The 27,319-nt window shown below is 42.0% G+C and overlaps 2 protein-coding genes across 4 annotated transcripts in view; one reads left to right on the top strand and one right to left on the bottom strand.

The window, feature by feature from the left end:
- Positions 1 to 3,072, bottom strand: part of WIF1 (WNT inhibitory factor 1) — a 63,346-nt gene extending 60,274 nt beyond the window's left edge. The window contains exon 1 of the mRNA XM_061467861.1: positions 1,712 to 3,072. The gene's annotated coding sequence lies outside the window, so the exon portion shown is untranslated. The remainder of the gene's footprint in view (positions 1 to 1,711) is intronic.
- A 529-nt stretch (positions 3,073 to 3,601) lies between these two features.
- Positions 3,602 to 27,319, top strand: part of LEMD3 (LEM domain containing 3) — a 51,415-nt gene continuing 27,697 nt past the window's right edge. For 2 of the 3 annotated variants that reach the window (XR_009745974.1, XR_009745973.1), the window contains exons 1-2: positions 3,602 to 5,249; positions 25,603 to 25,640. Coding sequence is in view for 1 of the 3 variants with exons in the window: in XM_061467845.1 (XP_061323829.1) it covers positions 3,722 to 5,249; positions 25,603 to 25,640 (1,566 nt within the window). In the remaining 2 variants the exon portion in view is untranslated. The remainder of the gene's footprint in view (positions 5,250 to 25,602; positions 25,641 to 27,319) is intronic. The other variant, XM_061467845.1, reaches the window with a different exon arrangement.

The raw sequence follows: 27,319 nt of genomic DNA on the forward strand, positions 1-27,319 counted from the left end.
CCAAGTGCCCAGGAATACAGACATAATAAAGTGAGCCAGGAGTTACACGACCTGTTCAGGGATGAACACCCAATTGAGAACACGCTATTCTATCGATCAGTATAAGTTATATAAAAGGCAAATTATTAACTGCAATGGAGCATTCTGTTGCCTTACGACGTCTCAAATTTATGACTTAGGATGGTCCACTTTTAGTAACAAAAACTGCAGTCTTAGCAGGTCATCACACACTTTCTGGGACTACTATGGGACACTTAGCTAAGAACAGTAATCTGGAAACACATGGTCTCTTTTGCGGGATCTAAGGTGCCCAGCACAATGTGCTCACACTGTTGCAATATGCAAGCAGCCCAGCACCACATGGGAAGTGTCCACATCTTAGCCATAAATCCGCGGCAATACAAAGGCAAGAGACTACAGAAGCCTTTTGAACATTAATAAGATGCCCTCAGGAAAGTAAAGGCTATCAGCAAAAGATTTATTGGCAAGATACACAAGCTCACATGCAGAACAGCATGGTCAGTACGTGAACAATTCACTCTCATCACAAAAACTTGCATGGAAGTTGTAAGGAGTCGAAATAAGAACTGAAAAGAGCGATGCGCAAGTGAGTGTTCACACAGAACTAGCACAGTGGCAGCAACTGTAATATTTAAAAAATAGTTTTCTTAGTGAAAAAGCCCATTCAGTTTTGTAAGCAAAAACTTATATCATGTTATTTCATTCATAAAACAACTGGATAAACCAGACTAAATATGTTTAAAAACAGATGAATACAGTCTGTTTTCATAGGAAGGAGTGATTTCTTCCTGTGCATACTGTCTTAAGAGTAACTTAAGAGTGCCTGTGTGAGTTCTGTGATTGCGTAACAATCTCCACTCTTATTAAAGAAAGAAAGGAAAAGCACATTCCTACTCTTCACTAACATTTACCTTCACTAACATCACATTCCTGAGAATGTGAATGTGATTTCAGCATAGCTTAAGGCTCAAAAATCAAAAGGTAAATAGAAAGACACCAGCATTTCCAACCCAAAGCATTCCATGATTTACAATATTACAAGTTTCACAAGAGGATTGTATTTCTTGTAGATGTGACTCATGATTTCTAAATGCTCCAGGTATGCAACAGTGGAAGAACTGGCAGTTTCCTGAGAACACCACTCTTTTAAGGACAAGAGGGAAAATATAAACCAAAATGTCTTATTTAGAAACAACCACCTTTTTTTTTTTTTTTACCTAATAAAGAACAGGCTCCACACTCCCTGTATTTGACATTTACATTTAAAAAAGTATCTACATCCAGTATCTACTTAAAAATTCACTACCTGGAGGTATTGATAGTAATAAGGCATTGGTGTTATTGATAGTAATGAATACTGTTAAAAAATGTGGAGATTTTGGATCAGTAGTAGAAGTATCCTTACTTCAGTATCAATCAGAAGACAGATTTTTGAAATTTTTCAAAATATTTTGGCACACACATTTTAAAGCATGACTTGGAATACGCAGACTTTTCAGTCAGCTGTTTTGTGTATTTACATGCTATAGTTTTGCAGATGATTCAATTGTTAACAATTCTTGTATTCACTGCCCTTCTGCTGCTAAGTAAATGGGTTTTATAAACTCGTGCTCTGGCTGTAATAGAGGCAGAATAAACAAGCTGCATCAATAATATCATTGACTCGTCAAATCAATGACAGGATCTCCACCTCTTGCAGGACAATACACATTCTTCCACGAGGAGGCAAGCGCCCAAGCAGGCACTAGACAGAAGCATGCCTGTCAGAATGGTATCTGGCCTGGAACCTACTGCTGTTTGTTTGGCCAGTGCCACAAGCAGCTGGAGATAAGCACATTCATACATGTATCCCAGAGAGCTGGTGGAAACTGTGGGCTGCTTCTGAGAAGGAGGAATGGAATATTGGAAGCATTTCTCACAGCATTTGGGATATCAATCAGCTACTACAGGTTGGGAGATAGATCAGAGCAGGTCCATTTATGTTAGTGGTTTAATGTGCAATGGAGTTCATATTGAGTGTAATCTGCCTTGCAGATGGACTTCCACGCATTGCTCCAGTGCACAATACTGCTGTGTGTGAAATGGCTCCTCTGCCAGGGAAACGAGGAGGAGATTCTGTACAGTGGTGTCATAGCCAGTGCACCAGCAACACAACGCCTTATCTAGTGCTTCTCGGCCTCAGAAAAGTTGTTTTACAGGAGGTTTAGGGGAACAATAGGATGGGTTCCGCATTCCCAGATGTGGCTGGTCAGAAATGAAGGGTGAGGTGGAGGACTTAATCATCACTACTCATCAGCATCATCACCACTACCATTGTCATGAAAGATGGCTTCAAGCCACTCTTCTAGCACTATAGACTTGGCTTGATCTTCAGCACATAGCTGTCTCACAGCTACTTTAACTCCTGCTCTGCAAATGTTCTCCAACCACCAAGATTAGCAACTTCAGTTTTGACATTAGCAGGGCACAGCCACTATGTCCTCGCTGCTGCAGACTATGAGGGGGAATGCACAACTGCTCCTGCAGCTGGATCCTATTTCTGGACCACTTCTGCACATGAGTTTAAGGCCAGTCTGAGTTAGCTCAAACTGGAAACCTGGCTGCCTGCAGCTGATGCGGAAAGCAGAAGGTAAACCTAGGCTTTTGTCATTCAGGGTGGATAAAGACACAAAGGGCAGAAGGGGACTTTGAAGCCTCCACGAGGTTCTGTGACCAAAGGGCTAATCCAGACGGGCCTCGCGCTCTGAGAAATGCTAGTACAACCATCATTTTGACAAGTACGCAACTTCTGTATACAGTCAGATGGATAGTTTCAACTGTATGTATGTGAAAGACTGTATCTTCCCAAAGAAATGAGAAAAATACAGCCAGGCAATTGCAGACTTAATGTGGGTGGTGCTCAGCCTTTGGCAGTGAGGATGCAGCCTCCCGCAGCATTCGTGCCATTACACTTCATCTGTCTCCTCACAGCTGTGATGTCCTGATGTCGGACTTCAGAAAGAGACAAGTCGACTCAGTGCACTGCTGGAAGCGAGCACACCGCCTGCGACACGGGCAGGGGGCACCTTCCACTAGACCAGCTTGTCCAGCCTGGCCTTGAACACTTCCAGCGATGGGGCAACCTCTCCTAGAGCCTCACCACCCTCAGCTGGCGCTCTCTTCCCGAAGTCTATTAGGCGGACACAGAACAGTGCGTTCCTCCCCGGATCCACCCTTCCAGTTCCAAATCCCACCGCCCACAACACAAGCCGCCCCTCGCTCCAGCAGCTCCGAGCCCGGCGTCCCTCGGCCCGCCGGGGCTGCGCAACCCGCGACCTGCCGAACAAGGCCGGCAACGCCGTTGATCCCCCTTCTCGTGAGGCGCGATCCCGCCGCCGCTGACCGCCCTCCCCGCCTGAGCCACCCGCCGGGCCGACCCCGTGGCAGCGCTGGGCCCCGCGCGGCGAGCGCCCGGGCCACGTCTCCGTCAGGAGCGGTTCGCGGCGCCGGCGCCAGCCGCCACCAGGCGGTGGAGCGGGGGAGGCCGCGGCGGCGCCGCGCGGCCCCGCCTCTCCGCCCCCCGCCCGTCTGGCCCCGTCCCCGGCGGGCGGCGCCGCGGGGTGACAGGCAGGTCTAGGCCACAGCCGAGTGCGCACGCGTCAGTTCCGGCGGGGAGCGCGGCGCGTGGGTAGGAAACGCCGCGGCGGCGGGGGAGCGGAAAATGGCGACGGCCTCGCAGCTCACGGACGAGGAGCTCTTCTCGGAGCTGAGGCGCTTCGGCTTCTCCCCAGGGCCGGTCACCGAGAGCACCCGGCCCGTGTACCTGAAGAAACTAAAGAAGCTGCGCGAGGATGAGCGTGCTGGGGCCCGCAGCGGCGCCAACAAGACCCGGAACAGCAACAACAATAACACGGGGGCCGGAGCGGCGCCGGGTGGCGGTGGCGGCAGTGGCGCCGGGCGAGCGGGCGCGCGGCTGGCGGTGTCAGAGCACCCGTACCTCCCCGGGGCCGGCGCCGGGAGCGGCCGGAGCCGCGCAGCACCCCCTGCCGGGGGCGGCAAAGTGCTGCTGGGCTTCAGCTCGGACGAGTCGGATGTGGAAAGCAGTCCCCGGAGCCAGGCCGGCGCCGGCGGCGGCAGCAGGAGGGAGCGGGCTTCGCCCCTCTTCCGCGGCCTGAGGCCCGCCGCCCCCCACGGCGCCTGCGGCGTGAGTAACAGCTCCCTCTCGGAGGAGGCGGCTAGGCGGAAGCCCAGCTCCTGGTGGGGGGCAGCGGCCAGGAGGCAGCCGGCGGCTCAGGGTGTGAGGGAGCTGGGGGACGGCGAGGAAGGAGAGGAGGAAGGCGACGAAGAGGAGGAGGAGGAGAGCGAGAAGCAGCAGTGGAAGAACCGGACCGTGAACGGCAACCGGCTCCCCTCCTACGGCGGCAGCAGGGACAAGTACTCCGACTCGGAGGAGGAGGAGGAGGTGGCGGCGGGGGCGAGGAACAAGCAGCAGGTACCGAAGGAGGAGCCTGCAGTTCGTCGGCCCAGACGGAGCCTCAGCAAGTCTCCTGCTCCATTCATAACAAGCAAATGCGCTGCAGCCGGCGCTGGCGTGATGGAGACGGGCCAAGAAAGGGCTGGCGGAGGCTGTGGTGCTGCTGTAGTCGTAACGAATGACAGGGCGGCGGAGGCGGCTGCTGCCGGGAGTCTAGACAGGGGCAGAAAAGGGGAGGAGGCGGCGGCGGCGGGGGGAGGAGGAGGAGGATGTGAAAATCTGGACTCTAGTCCTCCCAGCCCCAGATACCGCATTGGCCTATCTAAGAAATCCCCTACGGTATTGTTGCTTCCACCACCGCTCACGGATGTGGACAGCAGTAAAATCACTGACCCTCCAGGCACCGTTAGGAAAGCGACCAATAATCACGTTCTCAGTGGTGCTGCTGGTAGCTATAATGTTGAATCCAGGATCTATTCAGCTACTAATAGCCTTCCCCCGGGGGGAACCGCCTCCTCCCTTAGACTCAACCACTCCAATCATACGGGTTCAAATCATACCTACCTGAAAAACGCTTACAAGAAGAATCTCTCAGAGCCCGAGGAGGAGCTTCTCCAACAGTTCAAAAGAGAGGAGGTATCCACCACTGGAGGCTTCAGTGCACATTACCTGTCCATGTTCCTCTTAACTGCTGCATGCTTGTTCTTTCTGATACTGGGATTCACATACCTGAGAATGAGAGGTTCTGGAGTAGCTGAGGATGTGGGAGCCAACAGTAAGTATTAGGTGAAGGTTAAGAGCAGTTTATTTCTGCAGCTGCATATGAAACTGTTAATTTGCATTTGCAGGCACCTCTCACAAGCAGTTCTGGGTTCCACCTTGGCATAATCTTTGTATGGAGAAAGAGAAGTTGTCCTTTATTAAGTATGTAACTTGCAAGCTGGTGTAATAAGCTTGTGCGACATAGGAGGATAAACTCAAATCGTGGCATTCCCTGCTGTAATAATCCGTTGCTACCTTGTTTTCTTGCATGTTTTCTTCACAAAGCAATTTTATGTGTCTTGTTAATAGAGGATAGATAAGGCTTTATGCTAATCTCACAGGAGTAATCACACACATTTATACCTGGGATTCCTGCAGGGTTAAGACATGACTCTGGTTGGTTGGTAATAAAGCAGGTTGTTTTCATTTATGGTACTAAGGCTTGAAAAGGATGCTCAAGTGAGATGATACTAGATACTACAGCAAATTTTGTGCAGTGAATGCTGGACCTGTTGTGTATTGTTGTCTAACAAGTCCTTTTTTTTAAATTTAGTTGAGAATATCTTTATACATGAAATACTTTTGTGTTTTAGTTCGAGTTTCAAAGCATTCTTTTTTTTAATCCGGAGTTACTTTGTCTGAAATGTACTTTAATGTCTGAAAGTAACTTCTTGGAATGGATTTAGAAAACTACCATTTTCTGTTCACAGAATATATGAAAATGGAAACGTACCACCTAAGGGTGGTGATTCATGCTAATTCCATTCTTGTCTGCTCTGAAATGGACAGTGGAGATTCTAACATCAGAAAGAAAAATCACGCCATTGCTGTCTTAGTTTCTCATCAGGAGCAACAAAAAGTTATGCAGAAAGCTAGTTTGGGGATGTGAGAGCATTAGAAGGCCCTTGGGGACTTGCGTTTTTCTTCAGATGATTGAGGAAGGCATGTGGGGTGTATTGACGTGCATATATTTCTTTGTATAGAGAGTGGAGGATTTATGTACTTCTGTGTGGGTGTGTATACAGTGCCTTGTAAGGAGTGATCCCACTGTTAGTTTGGAATCTGCTAGATGTTCTAGGGCAGAAATAGCCCTACAAGCCCTTTTGTCTTCCCCTTTTGAATGTTACTTATTACATTATGGTGGCAGAATAGTTCTTAATTCTGTTTGGCCCTCTTAGGAGGAGGGGGAGGATATGATTTAGTGTTTAGGGAGGACAGTAGCAGCAAAGACTTTAGCATTTGCAATGGTTTCATTTTTGAATAGAATATGCTATAAAACATATGGGATCACTGTGTCGAGTATGTTGCTGGAACTGATAAGTAGGGAAAATTGTTCTCTTCAGCCCTTTTGCTCATGTTAGGCTGCCCAGCCATTGGTCTGGTCAGTGTTGCTTGGTAGTTCAGTTAAGCCAGTTCTTGGTCTCTTCCTGTTTGGTCTCTTTTCAGTTGAACTCTTGAAAGTGAATTTTCTGAAGAATTATATTGGCAGTGGCATTGACATTTCGTCTGCCCTCCTTCCTCACAGACCCAGGCTTTGCAACATAACAAATTGAGAGTATGGCCCTTTGGAAGAAGCAAACAGTAGCTTTTGTGGCTGGGAAGGGAGCAGGCTGCTTCTTCTAAGTAATGTGGGAATAAGCAGGGAATTAGATTGCCCATATGCTCAGCACATGCTCACTAAAGTCGTGCTTCTCAAATGGGCATATGCAACAAAAACACAGTAGGTCTATAGAACAGGCAAGAATGGACAACAGGCCAGTAAAGACTGATATCTACTGGGAAGGGGAAGAGCCTCGTCTTACATTAGATTCTTCCATAAGCTTAAGCATCATCTGAGTTTGGCTCTTATGCTTGTGTGGGTGTATTGTTGGTTTTCCTTATAAAAGCAGAACTGATTCATCCATTTTTATAAAAAAAAAAAAAACACACCAACAACAAAAAACTCAAGCAACCTTTCAGTTAAGTGATTGGATACTGAGGTTTTTCTGACATTTAGATGGCTGTAGGTAAGATTCTGTTGGCTGAGTGATTTGATTGTGTAAAACTCAGTTGTTTTCAACTTCAGACTGTATCATAAAAAGTTTTAGGATTCAGTAGAGTTGCACTGTGCCCATCTCCCTAATTATCACAGTTACCGTGAGAAAACAAATGGGGCAGTTTCTTGTCTGTTTGGGTGGCTTCTTTTAACTTTGCAGGGAATGATGCACAGCGAGCGTAATGTTGTGTGACTGAATTGTTCATTACTGAAAATGAAATTCAAAGTAAAGTGATGTTATGTGTGTGACATTGAAAAATATTTATCACTAGGTACACCCAATATCAGCACTTACAGTATTTGTCAGGCTGTAATCTGAGAACAGAGGAGGTGCGTATAATGGGGGAGGCTTAAAACTAGGTGTTGGGGTTGAATTTAGGCCAGGTAAAATAATACAGATGAGAAGTGGTAAGCAGAGAACTTCAGAAAAGGATTGTCAGTTGTATCATGCATAATGTTCAAATGATTTCTTACTCAGAGCTCTGCAGTAGCTGTGTGCTTCATTTTTTTCTGCACATAATGCATAAAATGTCAAAACCCCCAACTCATAATTGGGCTAATTCTTCCATAGGTAACCTACATGTGGCCACTTGAGGTGAAGTTTTTCATGAGTTTAGCTGTCTAAAATGTAGATAAATATCTATGGGGCTTCTCCTAAAACATCTTAAACTGTTGAAATTAAACTTCCTTTAAAGTTTATGTAAAGGACCAACTAATGTATAAGCGCATGCTTGCTATGTCTGTAAGTGGTGTATGTGAAAAGAGAGATCAGTATGGCATGGTGCTGGTAGCCTCATTAATGCAGCTCTTGATGTAAAGCATGTTTTGGTTGCACCTGCCTTCAAAATGCCATGGAATTGGAACTTTTTGCCAAGCTAGAGTAATATTTTGTCAGGAAAACGTTAGATTTGCATTTTGTCCGTTTTTATCTTCAAACTCACCTGAATAGCTGTGTATCTCTTCCAACTTTGGTTTTGCTTTGTGATTTGTGATCTTACTCTGAGCATCTCAAGTGGCTACTCTTGGGAGTTAGTTCTAAAGTTATTTTTCATGGAAAGTAGATGATGATATCAGATCAGTAGATGTTTTCAGGTCTGGTTTATTTTCTGAAAGACGAGGGCACTCACACAGGTGCTGTTTAAGCTTATAATCTAAGATAGGTTGCATTTAAGTTACTCCCACTCTTTCTGCTCTGGTACTTTGTTTGGGCAGTACTTGATGTGGCAAAAAAAACCCAACAACAAAAAAAGTAATCTTGAAACTTTTAGGTAGGTCTTGCTTAAAATCTTGTGTTCTTATTAGGAAAGGCTTTTGAAAGTGGCATCTCTTGCTAGTAATTTTGGTCTTTCTGTGATGCTTGTTACAAAACAACTGCTAGGAGGATAATCCTTATTTGCTGCAACTTGTGTTTTTGAAATGTTAATTCAGCGAGACTTAGCAGTTGCCTATGTTTCAAGTGGAAGCTTATGCAAATCACAGTTGTAAGAGTTTAATTCTATTCCATTGATATTCCTTTGTTCTCGACTTCTAAATCTTTCAGGTGTTAAGACTTCTGTGGAATTTCATGCAGGGAATTTCATTGTTAAGAGGTTAGACTTTGTGTATAAAAGACAAGATGATGACTGCTAGGCTCACAGGCCTGCAAATTACTACTGCAGTGCTGTGGTATTTCACAGATAACTGTTACAAATCTACTTGCTTTCTAAGATCACCTTTTGAGAGGAGTCAGTCTTGTTGACGGTGTTGGCTTTGATGGAAGAAAACTAATTTTGGATAAGAAATCTTTATATAAAAAAGACGGTAAAGAGAGGAAGCAAAACTAAAAGATTCGGAGAGTTCCTGTGTTATGTGTCCATTAATGTTGCTTTGTGCTTTGCAAGTGACTTGTATTAGATGATATAACAACTTCTTCTACTAACATATTAGCATGTAACTCTGTTTCTGCATATTGCTTTAAACTCTAGTTAGCAAGCATTTCTTTTCTAGGTGATACAAAAGGAAATACCAACTTGTATCTTAAAGGCTTATCTCTCTTGTAGCTGATCTGGCTTCTATGGTTTGGTGAGTTTTGGATCAAGATCAGCACAGTAAGTCAAAAAACCCTCTAGACTGCCTTCGTAAGATAAAGCCAGGCAGAATAATTAAATTTCCTTAGGATTCTTGAAACTTTTAAATTCTAGTTTTCCTTTTGGTCTTAAAAATGGGGAAGGCATTTGGCCAAGACTGGTACCCAGGAAAGCCCAGATACGCCTTATATAATGCGAAATAGTTCATCGTAGTTGACAACTTCAGGACCTTCCTAAAGGATAATAAACAGTCTCTTTACCTTTGCAGCAGTTCTGTAGTATAAAGTATAAATGCAAAAATTGCTTGTCAGTATTTGAAACAAAAATGATGCGACTTAAGAATTCCTGCTTTTAAGGCTGTAGCGGTATTTAATACTTCATTCAGAATATTTAGAACTAACTTATTTGGTATTCATACCTTAAATGCGCTGCTGTTTGCATTCAAACACAAAACTGTCCTTCTGCCATGACTTCAGGTATTTTTACAATGAATTTTTTTTTTCAACATTGCTGTTGTAGGCTGTGCTTTTTTGTGAAGTCATGGGAAATTGCAGCGGCAATTACTTTTCTGGGGAGCCAAGGATGCAGAAGAGCTCTGGCAGGGTCTGTTTTCACTGGGTATCAAATGCTAATCAAAAGTTTGCACTACATTCTGCAGTGCCACAGTAGTTTTCTCTAAAGAAAATTTGGTTTCTGATGTGAGAAAACTAAGGGTGATCTTGGATCAGCAAGCAAGTCTGGTTGCAACTTTTCCATGTTTGTAAAGAATTGCAGACTAGAAGGGAGTGGGAAAGTAAAAAGCAAACTTGTGTTTTTTCTGTTAAGAACCTCTGCCAACTAATGATGTTCTTCACATGCAGTGGAGGTTTCTTTCTGCTTAGGATGGGTGTATACAGCGATAATGGATGCGGTAGAAGTATTTGAAGGAAGGGCCCATGATACCCGAGGACTTCTGTCTAGCATTGTAGCGGTCTGAATTTGTACTGTTTCATATTCTTGAAGTATCCCAGTATGAAGGGAGAATCAGGCCTGCAGTCTTTCTATTTCTGGGAACCAATTGTGTTTCTAAAAAATCATGTGCATTTAACTCCTGTTGACATACGAGAGTATAAGGTTGCAAAACTGGCTTGATTGCTTACCCAGCTAAGTTGGCAGGAGCGCTAGTCATACCGAACTGGTCCCTGTCATCCTTCTAGACTTGTGCTTCAGAAGTAGTGTGAACATGTGAACAGGCCAGAGCTGGTGTTTGAGAAAGTTGTTTGGTCACTTGACAAAAAAGCTTAAGCAAGTAAATTAAGCAAATACATCAGGTTTTGTTGATGAAAGTGCTGTTCCAGTGCTGTGGAGAAGTAGAGTCCACTGTAATCATGAGGCATATAGTCTTTACACCTTTAAAGTTCTTGTATATTCTCTGGTAAAATTAGTTGCCTGTTTTGATTTGTGGTAGGTTGAGAGGAGCAAGTTGGTTGGTTAAGGTATATTAAGAAAAAGTGGTTTGTTCAGGGGACTCGAATGTTTGCCAGGAAATTCAGTAGTAGTGTCTTTGTCCTTACTCTTCCCTTCCTGGCTCCTACTGTTGCTGCTTGTAGGTCTAGACTTGTGGGAGACGGTGGCAACATCTTTGCTGTGATTATAATAATGAGGACATGGTGTAACTCTGCCACTAATCAGAGTAACCTTGATGTTATCTATCCACTGAGGAATTCTTATTTAGGAAGACTTGGAAAAGAGGCAGTGTTACTGATAGGAAGAAGGATACCGATGGATGCAAGGATAAATTGAAAAACCGCTGCACAACTTAGAGCTGATCTCATATAGGTTCCTTCAGTGTAGGTTTGTCTGCTGTTGAGGCTCACTGTGCTGTACTTCCCACAATGCTATTTAGTGCTGCTTCTCTGTTTTGCTGTGTGTTTACAGTCTGTTGTGGAGGGTGAGAGGGTATGGAGCAAGTGAGTGTGGGGGCATGCTAACTGTGAAACAGGCAAACATAGTGTGCCCGTTGGGCCTAGTTTGTTGGAGATGTGCTGCTATGTTTGGTGTTTCACAGAAATTAATTCTTTTTGCAGAGGGAAGGATCAAATTTTCTGCTTCCTGTCATGTTATAACGCATGTATCTTGAATAAAGCTGCCGTTTTAGAGTCTTAAGTACCTTTAGCTGCTTTAAATATACTATCGAGTGACAGAGTGAATTGTTATAGAAAGCAGGAGGGGGAGGAGAAGAGGTGTAGGGGCTTAAAAAGGGAGGTCTAGCATTGAATTAAATGGTATTGAGACTTAGGTAGTCTAGCAGACCACCGAATTCTTGTGGTGCTGTGTTCGATAAGAAATAGGTCTGTTCATAAAATGAACGATTGTAGGCCAATTCATAGGCCAGTTTTCCTCTTAAAGAAGGCTGTTTAACAATTAGAAGATAGCTTGTTAGAAAAAAAATATGGTTTATGTGCATACATATAAACATACAGGGTTTATGTACACATCCCCTTAACTTTTCCTTTATTGAAAAAGAAACTTTTATACTTGGACTCCCAGTATCTTGGGTAACTGCAGCATCAGCCTGTCCTTGCTAGGCAGTCGACTGAACAACACTATCACCAGAGGACTGCTGGGGTGAGTTGGATAAATGTACAGTTATTCCAGACTAGGTTTTAAGGCCACATCTAGATCTTAATTTTCCTTTTCTCCACACAAAAGTGTTTCTTTGAAGGTCAGTTAAATTTCTGAATTGCTTATTGAAGAAGCCTCGGGATGTGAGTGGGGTTCATAACTGCTTTTGTTTGCTTTTGGATGTTTTCAGTAGGCTGTGTACCGGAGCCACTCACCTCAACCATCTGTCCCCTCAATACTTAGAATCTCATTATGTAGTTATACAATAAAACATTCCACAGTAACCTCATTCAGTAATACCCAATGTCTGTTCAGTATCAAGCTGCACAACATGAGCCCCTTGTGTCCAGCACTCCCTTATCTCACAGCACAACTTCACCAAATAAATCTTTAACTGAGTGTGTAGATATTGTAGGTCATGGAGAACAGAAGTTTAGTTAGAACTAATCTGAAAGCAGTCAATAGATATTGAGCAATGGAGCATTTACTTTGAATGAGAGGCTTCAGACATCAAAAGGTGTGATTGTTTTGTTAGTGTTGTCTGGAACAGCTCTTGGTTGTGGTGTGTGGTGTGCTTTTTCTTGGGTGGATTTTGTTGTTGGTTGTGGTGTGGTTTTTGTTTTTAAATTCCCAAAGGCATTTCCTGGGAAATGGTGAAACACTCATCATGAAATTTTCTGTTAATCTTAGGCATTTGACCTATATTTAAGAGTTTATCGGGCTGTTTGTTCTTTTTCAGGTGTCATGCTTCAGAAACCCAAAAAGCGCATTTGCCAGTTCTGTTGAGTGACGCACTGGGCAGTGCATGTGTGACAAACCCCTGAGAGGCCTCTCTTAGGCTGTGGAAATCGAGTCAAACTGAATTATTGGGGAAAGGCCAGTCTGGCAGTCTTGCTTGTGCTGTTTCTCATTCTTGCAAATTCCTTGGAAATGGTTTACTGTTACTTCATAAGTAAGAGAAAATGATACATGAAATCCTTGGTGAGATTTTGAAAAGGAGAGTATGATGTCAGGTTCATCCTAGTCTGTTCTAGTTCTTTATTGGTTTACACCTGATACATGATCCAAGAAAGCTACTGGAGGGGAGAGACATAGTGTATTATAAGGAAAAAGCTGAAAAGCCATGCTTCTCTCCCTCCCACTTCTTCCCCAGTCAAAGGAAGTTGGTGCTGTCCTGGGGAGACTTTGCCTAGTTGAGAAAATGAGGTTAGAAATGCAGATTTCTTTTTGGAAATGGAACTAGTCTCACTGCTTATTTCTGGGTTTTGTTTCTCTTATCTATAAGCGTGTGCAGTACTGCTTACACAAAATCAGCTTTGGATAGAGGTGTTCCTAAATCACTGTTCCCACAGTGGAGGGCATCTGAGCTGCACCTAAAGGACATTAATGTTTGGGTACTCTATACTTTGTATATAATAGCAAACACATGTTCATTTTGATAAAAACTCAAAATAAGAAAAAGTAGTGGTGGGAATATCTGAAAGCCATACTGTTGTACTGTCTGTACGGTGTCCTTTGAGCTAGTAGCTTTTAATTTCTTATTGAAAACCAGAAATTCCAGCCTGTTACATATTCCTGAGAGCCTGTTTGTTCAGAATGGGCAGGTGTATATGGACAGTCTGACTGGGTGATCCCAGGTTTATTATATCCAGTGTGAAGTTCTTTGTCATTCAGGAGATGGAAATGCACTGAGTTTCTTGCACAGATTTTGGCATGAGACTACTAGCTATATGGCCAGCTATGCTTCCTTAAGCATGAGATAAATGGTTTGAGGAGAGTTAAGGTCTTGTTTTGTCAACTTTGTTTTATAGTATAAGCGCCTGGTTTTGTAGTATGTAAGTCATAGTAGCAGTTCTTACTGCTACATAGTAGATAGAGTTCTTACGTATCTACATATAACCAATGGTATGTTAAGGTTTTATTGTCCCCAGTGTCTATCAGTAAGAGAAACTTTTTCTTCCTTTCCATCTTCTTTTTCTTTTTTTTTTTTGCTGTTTCTGTATGGCATATGAGTTTCTTGCCAAGATAGGTTCTTTTTCCTCTTTAGATCCACCTAGTTTAAGAGAAGTGCACACAGTACTGGTAGAAGATTAATCCGTTTAATCCATGAGTTGATATAACCTGTTAACTAATAAATGTAACCTGTTTTAATTAATAAACTATTGCAATAACAGTACTGGAAGTCTTAGTTGAAACAGACTCTTCAGCTGAGAATAGGAGCCAATGGCAAGGCATAAGGGTAGTGGTGATGTATGGCTGTGTGGTAGTCCAGTTGTTGCCTTCAGATAATAACTTTTATTTGAACCAGCCGGTTTATTGCAGGAAATGCAGCTGGTATGATGGACAGCCTGAAGAGTTAGTCAGCTCTTTGGAGTCTTAGTCCAGCTGAGTAAAAGTGGAAGTTACTGAATACTGCATACTTTTACCAATTTCCAGTCAAGTGGTGGTATGTCTTAAATTAGTGCTGAGCTTATCTGGGTTTTCAGCTCTGCCCGCCTCTGCTGTACACAGTGGGCTGGTTTTCATCTTCTGTTTAAATAATACAAAATCACAGAATGATTTGTAGAAGACCTTAAAGATCACCTAGTTCCAGCCCCCTGCCACGAGCAGGTTCACCTTCCACCAGACCAGGTATCCCAAAGCCCTGTCCAACTTGGACTTTTGAACACTGCCAGGGATGGGGCAGTTACAACTTCCCTGGGCAACCTGTTCTGGAACTTCACCATTCTCACAGTATATGGATACTTCTGGTAAGCCATTTACTGCTTCCTCTGTGAAAGCTCATCTTTACCATGACAAGAGACCTGCCAGTACAGCAGCTACTTCTGTATCTCCTGCACAGAGTAAGCTGAGTAAGCTCTTTTTTCTTTTCTTCCCAAGGATACACAAGGGCTCCTATTTTCAGAGTTTTACTGCCATTTCAGGCTTTGTACAGATCACTGTTCTGCAGTTCTGCTGCCCTTAGTGCAGCAAGCAGTGATAGACCAGTGTCTGCTGAATGGTTAAAAAGGGCAGAGGCACAGCAGAATCCCAGCGTTAAATATGAAAAATCCCTGTGTGATCTTTATTTTGACTTTGTTAATGTCTATGCTCTCATGATTTAGGGTCTCTTAAGAGTTCTGTCAGTGCTCTCCATTAGAATGTTATCTTTGGATGCTGTAAACTGTTCATACTATTATAGTACGTTACTAATACTTTGATGTCTGTCTGAAATAAGAGGTTGCAACTGGGTGTTTTTACCTTGGAAGCTGTTCAAGACTGGAATCCTTCCTGCTTGTACTAGATCAGAGGACTGTTTCTATCCACACTGGGCCCCTTGTCAGAGTGACAGATTTAATATTTACTTGGAGATTCCCATTGAATCTTAAACCTTATGTGTTTTAATAACATTTGCTTTATGAGTTAGCTTCCCTTCTCAAACTTTAGAGTTTGAGGAGAGCAGTCCGCTTCCTAATTTAACATTGAACTGCTTGGGTTGCCATGTTTTCAAGAGTTTCCCCTACTTCTCAATAGCTTTATTGTTGTGTGGGTTATTTGTGGGGGTGGTGGTTTTCTGTTGGGTTTTGTTTGTTGATGGTTTTTGTTTTATTTAGGTTTTTATTGTTGTTTGTTGGGTTTTTTTGGGGGGGGTTGTTTTTTTTTTGGGGGGGGGGAGGGGGGTTTGGAGAGCTGTGTTCCCCCATTTCATAGAATCACAGAATGGTTTGGGTTGGAAAGGACCTTAAAGATCATCCAGTTCCAAACCCCTGCTATGGGCAGGGACACCTTCTACTAGACCAGGTTGCTCAAAGGCCCATCCAAGCTGGCCTTGAACACTTCCAAGGATGAGGCAGCCACAGCTTCTCTGGGCAGCCTGTGGCAGTGTCTCTTCATCCTCACAGGGAAGACCCCTTTTCCTAATACCTAATCTAAATCTCCCCTCTCTGTTTAAAGCCATTCCCCCTTGTCCTGTTACTTCATGCCCTTGTAAGAAGTCCCTCTCCAGATTTCTTGTGGGCCCCCCTTAGGTACTGTAGGGCTGCTCTAAGGTCTGCCTGGAGCCTTCTATTCTCCAGGCTGAACAGACCCAGCTCTCTCAGCCTGTGTTCATAGGAGAGGTGCTCCAGCTGTGTGATCATCTTTGTGGCCCTCCTCTGGACTCCCTCTGAGAGGTCCATATCCTGCTTGTGTTAGAGGCCCCAGAGCTGAATGCAGGACTGCAGTTGGGGTCTCATGAGAGCAGAGTAGAGGGGCAGGATCACCTCCCTCAACCTGCTGGTCACGCTTCTTTTGATGCAGCCCAGGATATGGTTGGCTTTATGGGCTGCGAGGGCACCTTGCTGGATCATCTTGAGCTTCTCATCAACCAACACCCCTAAGTCCTCTTCCTTAGGGCTGCTCTCAGTCCAGTCTCCACCCAGCCTATATTTATGCTTTGTTTATTAAAGTCATGTGTGTTTTTTGACCTTATAAAGTATAAGGAGCTAAAATATTTGGAAGGGAGCATAGAAGGAGGGAAAGAGCTATTACAGAAGCCTATTCTGTTTCTCTTGCAAGTGACTGTATTCTCTACTCCCTGAAAAATGCTGCTATGTATCTGAAATCTAACTTTTCTCCTGGTCATATTTTGCAACTGCTGATAAAAGCAGTCTTAGTCTGTTTTTTTTCTTTCTTTTTTTTTCTGCATATAAACATTAGCCTGTAATGGAGACTGTGTGTGCAAGGAATGTAGTACAACCTGATTTTTACAATACGTGAGAGATGCACTTCTGAGCCATTTTTCCTAATATAACACAGACAGCTGTTTCTTCATGGAAGTATAGTATGTTTTGTAATATAATGTAAAAGTGTGTGTGCAAATTCTGTTGCTATAAAACATTTTTTTACACTGGTAGAAATTAAAGTGGAGAATAGGATGCTTAGTTGTAAAACTTATTTCAGCTTTCCACAGATCATGAAAAATGATAGTGTATAAGTTATCTAGTAGCTTAATGTGCTCTTGTACTGAGTATGCTTCACTGCTACACCCACCAAGGAGTTGGTCTTCACCCCAGATTCAATCTGGAGTGTTTGGTGACTGTCACTTACTACTTCTGATGGCACCCCATGCCCAAGTCAGGCATATGAAACACTGCCTGAATCCTTTCTGCCCAAGTTTTGTATCTGTCTGTGGAACTGGAAAATTAAAATGCAGTATTATTTTCTTGCTGATAGTGGTGTTCTGAACCTTGTTCTGTTCCTTCTGCATTCGTTCTTGTTTGTTCGTTTCTTCATCTGCTGCATACAGTTCCTTCCACAGGGGCTACATTCACAGGGCCTTTTAGTAGAGAAAGTACACTTCCATGCTTTTTTTTTCATACATGTGGGCAGGTTGCGCGTTCTTCCTTTTGAAACAAGCAGTATCTGTACCATAGCTCTGTAGATTGTGCTTGTTTTCTTTTGTTCTGTTTTTTAATCCCCAAGTCTTTGTGATTGATGGTGATACTTACAAAACAGGAGACCAGACAAAAGGAAAGGCAGTCTGCTTGTTAATATTTGCAGGTGTTTGTCTGATGTATCGGCTCTGAAATGGATTCTTTAGCCTGCAGCAGTATTCATGGAGCAATAATATAGTGAAAATGTCCTCAAAAGTCAACTCTCTCTTGGCAACTGTTCCAGTTCTGGATTTATTTTATAAGGCCTTTTGCTTAAAAAAAGGTGATGTTCTTAAGAACTGACTTACAGCCAACTATTCTGTTTCAGTTTTGCAGTACTGGGTATCTACAGGTACTACTACACAGATTAAAATATTTTTCCATAATCTTTAAGCACAAAAGTTACAATTTCTATGTTTTCAGTCATTCAATACAGTCACTAGAACAAAACTAGTATTTTTAATCCAGTGAAATTTAATAATCTGATGAGAAGCTCTCCTGAAAATGGGTTTCTTTTCTTAAATATGGATCAAATTGACATGACTCTTCAGAGCATTTTTCAACATTCAGGTCTATTCTAACCCGTATTTAAATAGGCAGGAGTAGATTTGAACATTTCTAGAAAGGGTGATGCAGCTACAATCTGGAGAGGGATTTTTTAAGAAGCAGTGGACAACTCCAGAGACAAGTTCTGGTGTTTCCCACCCTTTTACCTAAGATAATGAAGTCTACTTCACCCCATGAAAAGCACAAAGATGTTGTTGGGTATGTAGAGAGAAAGAGTAGCAAAGGCACAGATGGAACTAAATCTGGCCACTGCCATAAAAGATAATGACAAGTACTTTTGCATATATGTTAGCAATAAAAAGAGGGCTGAAGAGAACCTCCATCCTCTGCTGGATACTAGGGGAAATGTAGTCACTGAGGATGAGGAAAAGGCTGAAACACTTAATGCTGCCTTTGCCTCAGTCTTTAATACTCACACCAGCCATCCTCAGGGTACTCAGTACCCCGAGTTGGATGGCAGATGGGGAGCTGATTGAAGTCCCCATAATTCAGGAAGAAATGGTTAGCGACCTCCTGCTCCAGTCTAGATGTATACAAGTCTATGGGGCAGACTGGTTACACCCGAGAGTGCTGAAAGAGCTGGCAGAGGAGCTTGCTAAGCCACTCTCCATCATCTGTCAGCAGCCCTGGTTTAGTAGGCAGGTCGCAGAGGACTGGAGCATGGCCAGTGTGATGTCCCTGTACAAAAAGGGCAGGAAGGAAGACTTCCTGTAGCCTCTAGGAAGCTACAGGCCTGTCAGCCTGACCTCTGTGCCGGGGGTGGTGATTGATGGCTGCTGAATATGAGCCAGCTTGTGCCCAGGCAGCTAAGAAGGCCAATGGCATCCTGGCCTGTATCAGCAAGAGTGCGGCCAGCAGGGCCAGGGACATGTACTGGGCACTGGTGAGGCTGCACCTCAAATACTGTGTTCAGTTCTGGGCCCCTCACTGCAAGAGGGACATTAAGGTGCTGGAGCTGGGTCCAGAGAAGAGCAACAAAGCTGGTGAAGGCTCTGGGCATAAGTGTTACGAGGAATGGCTGAGGGACCTGGGGTAGTTTAGTCTGGAGAAGAGAAAGCTCAGGGAAGGCCTTATCGTGCTCTACAACTACCTGAAAGGAAGTTGTAGTGAGGTGGGGCTGGTCTCCTCCCCCACAGTAGCAAGTGATAGGACAAAAGGTGATAACCTCAAAGCTGCACCAGTGGAGCTTTAATTTGAATATTAGGAAAAGTTTATTCACAGAGAAGGTGGTCAGGTATTGGAACAAGCTGTCCGGAGAGCTGGTGGAATCACCATCCCTGGAAGTGTTCAAACACTCAGTAGTATGGTTTAGTGGTGGCCTTGGCAGTCCTGGGATAATGGTTGGACTTCATGAACTTAATGGTCTTTTCCAGCCTAGCTGATTCGGTGATTCTGTGCTACTTTCAAGACTATTAGAAAATGTCTGAAATGTCCATCACAAATATGATAGTTCTAATACTTCTAGAGGAGGGTTTTGTAAAGAAAAATAAAAGTGATGACATAGCTTGGTTATAGCATCAACCCTTACCACCTATTCAAAACGAGAATGATTTCAGATTACATTGGGGGAAATATCGATAAAAGTGCTCTAAGCTGAGGCAGTTGAAAAACTGACTTGATGTTAAGGAGAGCTTCAGCTGTTTTTAGATTTCTTTAATCCTTGTGGCAGATGGTGCTTCTGTTCGGAATTGCCAAGGACTATTCAAACTATAATGGTGTCCCAATTTAGAAATATAAAAACTTTTTCTGAAGCACACAGAGATGATCTGTAGTGAAGGAATTGCTCAGCTTGACATATAACTTTGTGTCTTAATACCAAAGCACAGAGATCTAGCCTGCTGATTCAGAGTGGTTTTTACCTGAATTAGTGCAATCTGGAATTGAAGGTCATGCAAAACTGCTTATTTGTCTCGAGTGCTGAGTAATTGCAGAGAGGAAAATAGAGGCAGGATTATTTTAAGCAGTTTGAAAGATGGTGCTCTGGAATCATGTATTTCCTGTATTAACTTGTTTGTGTGTGTGTTCTTTTCCTGACATTTTAAGGTTTAGGAGCTTTGAGAGACTTGGGTTAGAATTGTCCTTGACGCACACACAGTGTCACTGTGTGGAATTGATACTTACCCCCAAACTTACCAGCAAAAAGTTACAATCCAAGTACTTTCAACATCAACTAATTGATCTGTGAAAGTGAGAACTTGTTTCCAAAAGGCCCAGCTAAAGGCCTCTTTCAGATAGTAGTGTTTCCAGTATTGTTGCTTCCTCATTATCCAGCTGATATTTGAATTTGTGGGTTTGGGGTTTTCTTTATGAAGGAAAAGTTCTAATGGAAAACATTGTTATCCACTTACTGAACGCACCTTTACAGGACGAATTTTGGAGAAACTACTGCTGTAGTTTGGGATTAGTTTGCTTGTGACATGGTGGGTGGGGAGAAAAGTACTTTTCTGTTTGCAGAGAGGAGTGTTCTTGCATCTGCAGAAGTTGCTAGCTTGGAAGTGTGTGTTCCAGTTTTTGGATTCTTGTGTGGATCGTATTTGGCACTTTTGGTATCATCACATAAGAAATTCTGTGCTTGCAGGTTAATTGGGATCATTCTTGTTCCTGCAGCTGTGGCTTTACAGCTCCTTAAAGTTGCACTAGAAAGTTGCTTTTTTTCTTTATAGTATCAAATTATCTGTACCTTCAGAAATGGATGATGGCATTACAGTTATTCTGTTAAAAATGTTAGCTTAATATTCAGTAGTGGTCAAAAAGGGAACATAATGGTAGGATTTTCTAATTTTTAGGAAGGGATTTGAGAATAAAGCATATTTGAGAGGATATGTTTGAGAATATCAGTATTGTACTAATAATCCATGGTGCTCCTTTATTTTGAATACTGTCCAACTCTGTTCCCCAACCTTGGAAAAGATGTAGCAGAGCTGCAGAAAGGTTCCAAGAGTAGTAGATGAAAAGCATAGCATGGCTTTTGTAGTGAGGAGGAATAGGGCTCTTGAGTGTGGAAGAGTGAAGACCAGGGAAAGATTGGGGAAAGAAGTAAAGTCACGAGTGTTACAAAGAAGGTGAACAGGATCTGATTACTCACTGTCTCCTCTAATGCAAGAAGGTGTTTCTGAAGTTAACAAGTGGCAAGTTCAGAGTAAGCAGAGAAACGGGTTTTTCACACGTGCATATTTAAGTTGTGGAACATTTTGTGACAGCGTTGCTGAGGCTAAAACCTTGCTTGGGGTTAATGTGGGACTAGACAGATTGGTAAGGAAAAATACCTTGGAGTTGATATGTTGGAAAAGAAGCAAAAAAGCTAGTTACTTCTTTCTGTCTCGGGAACCTGCCAAGGTGCACCTTTTTTCTTATGACTGGAAGAATATTCTGCTGAAGTACCAGCATATACTTTATATTCTTATCCTTTGACACTCATTTTTGTCACTGTTCTGTTGATTTCCTCCACTTAGGGACAGGTGTCTTTATGAAGAGTAAAGCTTCTTGCTGCTGCTGAAGGCATGATTTTGGTCTAGTTGAATCCTTGGTTTGTCCTGGTGTGACTTCAGTTTTTATACTCTCTTTTGAAGTGTGTTGACTACTGAAACCAGAGCATCTAGGTGATAGCTGTAGTCGAAGGATTAGCTACTTTGTGGCATTGTAATTTGGTGACCAATAGGTAACAGAATCCTTTATTTTGGTTATGTTATATTACCATGTTAGTAATATGGTTCTAGGTTATGTCCTAATCAAAGGTAGTTTTATTTGTGCATGTTTTTTTTCTAGGTATGACTGCTTGTGAAGCAATGTCAGTCTTTAGAACTTGTGCCATTAAGACTATGAAAGCTGACTTGTGTGTTCATGAATGTCTGCAATTAGGCATCAACTTCATGTCTGTTAAACTATGCTTTGAAAAAGAGGAGAAATCCCAGTTTATGCTCCCTGTTTTTCTTGCTGAATAAAACAAAGTCCTTGTAAATACTGTTTCTGTCTGCAGTTGTTACTAATGTCTTAGGGAGGAAAACGTGGGGTGGTGGTGATGAGTGGTTTTATTGTTATTTTAAAGATGAAAGCTTTGGTATCCTAGCAAAAATTAACCTTATATATCGACACTGACTGCATTTGTATTCCTAAAATTGAGCATCTCTGTGAGATGGCTTGGTATGTGCATTTGCATTGACAGCTTTGGCTGGAATGCTTTGGAGCTGTGCTGTGACCCTTAGCTTTGTAATGGTGACTTTCTGTTATTTGAGACTGCCCAGTTCTGCCATCTCAAGGAGTTCTAGTAGTCTGTAAATCGTCATATAAAGCTTGTCCCAACAGTAATACATGTAAATTAGTTACTTCTAAGGGTCGTTAGTAGTCTTTTCAGTCAACCAGAACAGTATTTGTATGCTGCTTTGATTTCTCTTGCAGACTTTTTGGTAATCTTATTGTCTTGCTCCTGACTAGCTAGCATTTAAATAAGATCACTCCTTAAAAATGGAATTTAAATAACATATCCCTTCCTGTTCTGAAATCAAGTTTCATATGAAGATGATGTCCTTTAGTGTGTTTGCTTCTTGTTTCCTTCTATGTCTGCCCAAAGAATCCTCTTATTAACACGTTGCCAGGATTAAAACTCTTTTTCCAGTATATCAAACTTTCAAGCCGAATGTTCAGCTCTTGCAGTGTTTTGAGGGAGTTGGTATGGTTCCCTTTGTCAAGTTTTTGAGGGTTTTCTTTCATGAAAATACTGCTTTTTTTTTATATATATATATATTCTGCAGCTAGTATTCATTCAAGGTAAAGCTGCCATGCTTCTCTCCATATTGCTGCTTTTTGGGAGTTCTAATGGATTTGAGATTGCCATGTCCAGGTAGTTTGTTGCATCCCTCCTTTTTTTGAGGGCAGTGGATGTTAGTTGGTTGGCTAACCTGGAGAGAAGACTCCCTGGGACAACAGTCAGGAGATTCCTGGTTTTTAAAAATCATCTCTGTAGTTTTTAGCTTTGTAGTATAAGTAGATGAGCGTTTTTTCTTTGCTCATAAAAACGTAAGCTTGTTAAGTAGACTGCTTTCAAGGCTGGTAATTGCTGCTGTATGGTGAAGGTCTTGAACCCTTTTTGAGGAGGAGCCTTGGAAGTATATGTTCACATCAGGACCTCTTCTATTAGTAAGTAGTTAGTAAATTAATGCTTAGCTTGGTAGAACAATAAATTGTTACTTTTAAAACTAAACCTATGTATCTTAAGAACTGTCAACAAACCTTTTGAATCAATGTTGAGTTAATATATTGAAATACCTTAAAATGCTGGAGTAGGTGAAAACCTTACATCTGTGGCTGGAGAATGTGGGAGGATTTGGGGAGAGCTTAGATCCTGGAAAAAAAGAAAGAGGGGTGGATTCAGAAGAGAGGAATTACTGAAGTAGTTAAGGAGTGGCCTTATTAACTCAAGTTAATCAAGGTTATGTGGTAAACAGGTGCAGATTGATTAATAGTTCTTAATTGCATATATGTAGCTGATAAATTGCTGCAGTTGAATTTACCATACTTGCCTCTTAAGACATCAGGCACTAATGTTAACATCTTATAAAAATATATCTTGCAGGTTAACTTGCCATAAAATCACTAACTTCAGAGGGATTTAATGGAAATACGATGGTGCGAGTTAAAGTAATGAATTACAAGGGTAGTTAATTTTTTGTGTTAGATAATTTTGGAGGAGGGTGCTGAGAAAGTCCGAGCATAACAATGTCATTGCATTCACTTAATTTCTGTACTGACCTAGCATGTATAGAGCTGCAGCTGACAGTTTGTGGTTTGCATCTTTGCAGGTATGGGTGCATGCAGGCATTTTTGTTTGTTCCATGGCTTTCATCAGTGCTAAAATAGGTGTTTGTCAGTTGTACTAAAATCTGCACAATGTTCTGACTCATGTCCCTCCCTTGCAGGCCCACTCCAATGTAAAACCATATAATCAAGATTTCATATATGCTGAATAAGACTGACCTTGGGAAGAGCCCATAATTACATAATTATCCTGTCTGGATAACTAGGGATCAAACTGGGAGGTTGGCAGTCATCTAGAGCCTTGGCTGTGTTTCTCTAATCCTATTTTAGGCTATTTAGATTAAAAGTTTAGTGTGCTGGGAATGTTCTGTTGAGTTAATGAATTAAATAAACAGAAGATTTGTAAGGCTGGTATCTTGATAATCTAGTAGCGAGTGTCTGAGAATTTGCATTTATAAAATGAAATCATGAAGCGGTGAAGGGCTTTGTTTCCAAGAGTGCTTGAACATCATCTGCTTCTATCAGTTTTAATTAATCTGATATTTGAATCAAGTATTCTGATGTTTCTGAAAACCACTCAGTTTTGATTTTTGTATGGTTTTTGTATGTTTTCAACATGAATATGATGGCACTTATAACCCAGATCTTTAATTTTGTGTCAGGTTTCTCAGGATACTTTATTTTTTATTTTTGTGGCGAACTGTGGTCAGTAGAAGCTTCATTTTCTGTTTGAATAGCACATAGCACTGCTCATCCATAAGGTCAAACTGTGGTGAAACAAGTTTGTGGCTTAGAAAGGCAAGGCAATATGCTGGGGCTCCCAGCACAACAGGGATGTGGACTTGCTTGAGTCCACAGGACCAAACAAAGATGATCAGAGAGCTGGAGCACCTCTTCTATTAAAGGTAGGCTAAGAGAGTTGGGCTTCTTCCACCTGGAGAAGAGAAGGCTCAGGGGAGACTGTACAGGAGCCTTCTAGTCCCGGAAGGCGCCTACAAGAAATCTGGAGAGGGGCTTTTTACAAAGGCTTGTAGCGACAGGGCAAGAGGGAATGGCTTTAAACTGAAAGAGGGGAGATTTAGATAAGACATTAGAGAAAAAAAATTATTATGAGGGTGGTGAGGCACTGGCACAGATTGCTCACAGAAGCTGTGGCTGCTCCATCCCTGGCAGTGTTCAAGGCCAGGTTGGACGGGGCTTTGAGCAACCTGCTTTGGTGGAGGGTGGCCCTGCCTTTGGCAGGGAGTTGAAACTGGATGATCTGTAAGGTCACTTCCAACACAAACCATTCTGTAAATATTTTAATGGTAATCCTTCCTGCCTTGGTAGCTTTTCAGTTACCAGCTGGTCAGTCGGGACCAGTGGAAGCATAGCAGAAATTACTTGTCTGATTTCAGTTTCTCTTCCTTGGACAAGATATTTTTATAGCAAGAGGAAAATAATAGATAAACTTACGATTTTGAGGAGCTGTGGAAACTTTTATTTAGAAAGGAGTTGATGGTCATTTAGTCACACTGCACTTTGTGAGTTCTCAGTGTGTCATCTGTTACTCTGGTCAAAACAGAAAATGCTGCTGAGTTGTACAGCTGTGTTGTATGGATTATTCCTTAATAAAAAAGTAGGTTTTACATTTTAGTATCTATCTTAAAAAAGCAAACTTTTAAATAACAATTTCAGGGCAATTTAGTCATTAAAGCAAGAGTTTGGCAAATGGCAAGCATGGGTTTTTTTTTGCATGGAAATAGCTGTGAAATTTGCAGACATACAGGATTCTGGTTTAACCCGAGTGCTAGTATAGCACATTATCAAATGTGGAGTTAAGTCAAAGGTTAATAGCTTTCTAGTTTTTGACTTTTCCTGGACTAGTTTATCTAAAGATTACAGTGTTGGTATACCTTTTAGTATCTTCAGACTCTAAAACTAATTAAACTTTTTCTCTTTTTTTGACAGTCAAGAATCCCCTCAGTGAAGAACTACAAAAAATAAAAGTAAGTAAACCTACTTCATATTGAGATTTTAGTCTGTCAAATGATTGTCTATAAAGAATAGGTACCTGTTTCAAAGGATGCAGTTTCAGAATGTTCTGCATGAGATGAATGCCCTTCTTGTGACTAATGTTTTAACTTCTTGGTTTTTCATCTTGAGCAATGTAGCCAGGATTACAAAACTTGGCCGTGGCATGCTGGTTGCATTATCTGCTAAGAACATAATTTGTGTTGTAGAGCTGTAAGGAAAATTTGTGTTGAAAGTTTAAGAGTAAATTTATCAGTTTTTCTTTTACTGTTACCATTTGGCTTTTTAACTTTGAAAGGACAGCTGGTAAGAGATGATTGACTTGAAACTCCAGTATGCTTACAACCATAGAAGAGCAAGGGTTAGCCTTCAGAAAATAGGTTAAAAAGTTTGTCTTTTTGATTCTGTTCTGGTACTTGTACCTGTATTTGCTCTTGCAACTGGAATATTAGGATAGCCATTTTGAGATGTCACCATTGAACTTATCTGTAGTATTCTTAGTTTTGCAGCACGCGTTTTGGTGTCTGTCTCTTCTGGCCTTTAGTCTTTCTGCCTGGTTTGTAAACCTTTTTGCTAGGCATACATAAGCAAGTATTGCAGGATAATAGTGTGGGTGTCTTTTGTCTGGGATTGAGTGCTCCAAAAGTGAATAATTGCATATTTTAAGTAAGTAGCCGTGGCTAGTTTCTTGGGTGGAAGATGTTTGCAGTCTTTGGAACAAATTGAATTTTGTAGGGTAAATTCTGAAGATTCTTTCAAAATTACTTTAGTAGCCCAGAGGGAGTATGTCTTGCTCACTGAACTTAACACCTTGAGAACCTGCTTTGCATGTTACTTTCTTATGTGTTTCTTGTGTACTGTTCCATAGTGATCCTACTCCATGCTTGGCTGTTAGCTGCAAAAGTTGTACGGTTCAGTTCCTTCCTTTATGGTCTGACCATGAATTTATGAGAAAAGAACTTGGTCACGCAAATGTTGCACATATCTGTCTCAGTGTAGCTCTTGGTGAAGTCAGGGGCGTACCTACTGGCAATAAATGGAACTTGGAGTATTGCTGGCACCGTGTGCATGTGGCAGAGGACTGATTTTCCTCTTCTGCCATGCACAGTATTTTCCAGCCAGGAAATGAGTTACTAAATTTGGTTAGTTTCCCAGGGAGTACCAACTGTATCAGTTTAATCTTGATGATAGTTTTGTAGGAGCAGAATAGGGAGAGGTGATACTTTTAATTGCCGATATCATCTATGGAAATTAATTTGTCAAATGTTTAATCAACGAAAGATGTGTTTTGCTCTTTGGTAGCAGTTTTATTATTGAAAAAAAATGGCAGCATTCAAATTGACAGTGCAGGTGCATCAGGGAATTAAAATATATTTAGGTTTTTTTTTCAATGTGACTATAACCAGCAGATATACAAACTAGAAAATCGCTTTCCTTGCATCTTTTCAGAATAAAGGCTCTAGTCTTAGCCATTTGACACTGCTTCAGGAGTCACAGCCAACTTAAAAAAAACAAAGCCATGTTTAGTAGCTGTTAATACTTGATGTATGTAATTGCATGTTCCTCATCTTTGTATTTTGAATAATTCCTTCTAATATAAGATGTTTCTGGATAAATTTAAAGGAAATTGCTCAGTATCTTGATAAGCTTAACT

The sequence above is a fragment of the Pezoporus flaviventris genome, unplaced genomic scaffold (genome assembly GCF_033815535.1).
Source record: "Pezoporus flaviventris isolate CSIRO_AGI_PZ_B2104156 unplaced genomic scaffold, CSIRO_AGI_Pfla_v1 ptg000045l, whole genome shotgun sequence".
NCBI classification, from domain to species: Eukaryota; Metazoa; Chordata; class Aves; order Psittaciformes; family Psittacidae; genus Pezoporus; species Pezoporus flaviventris.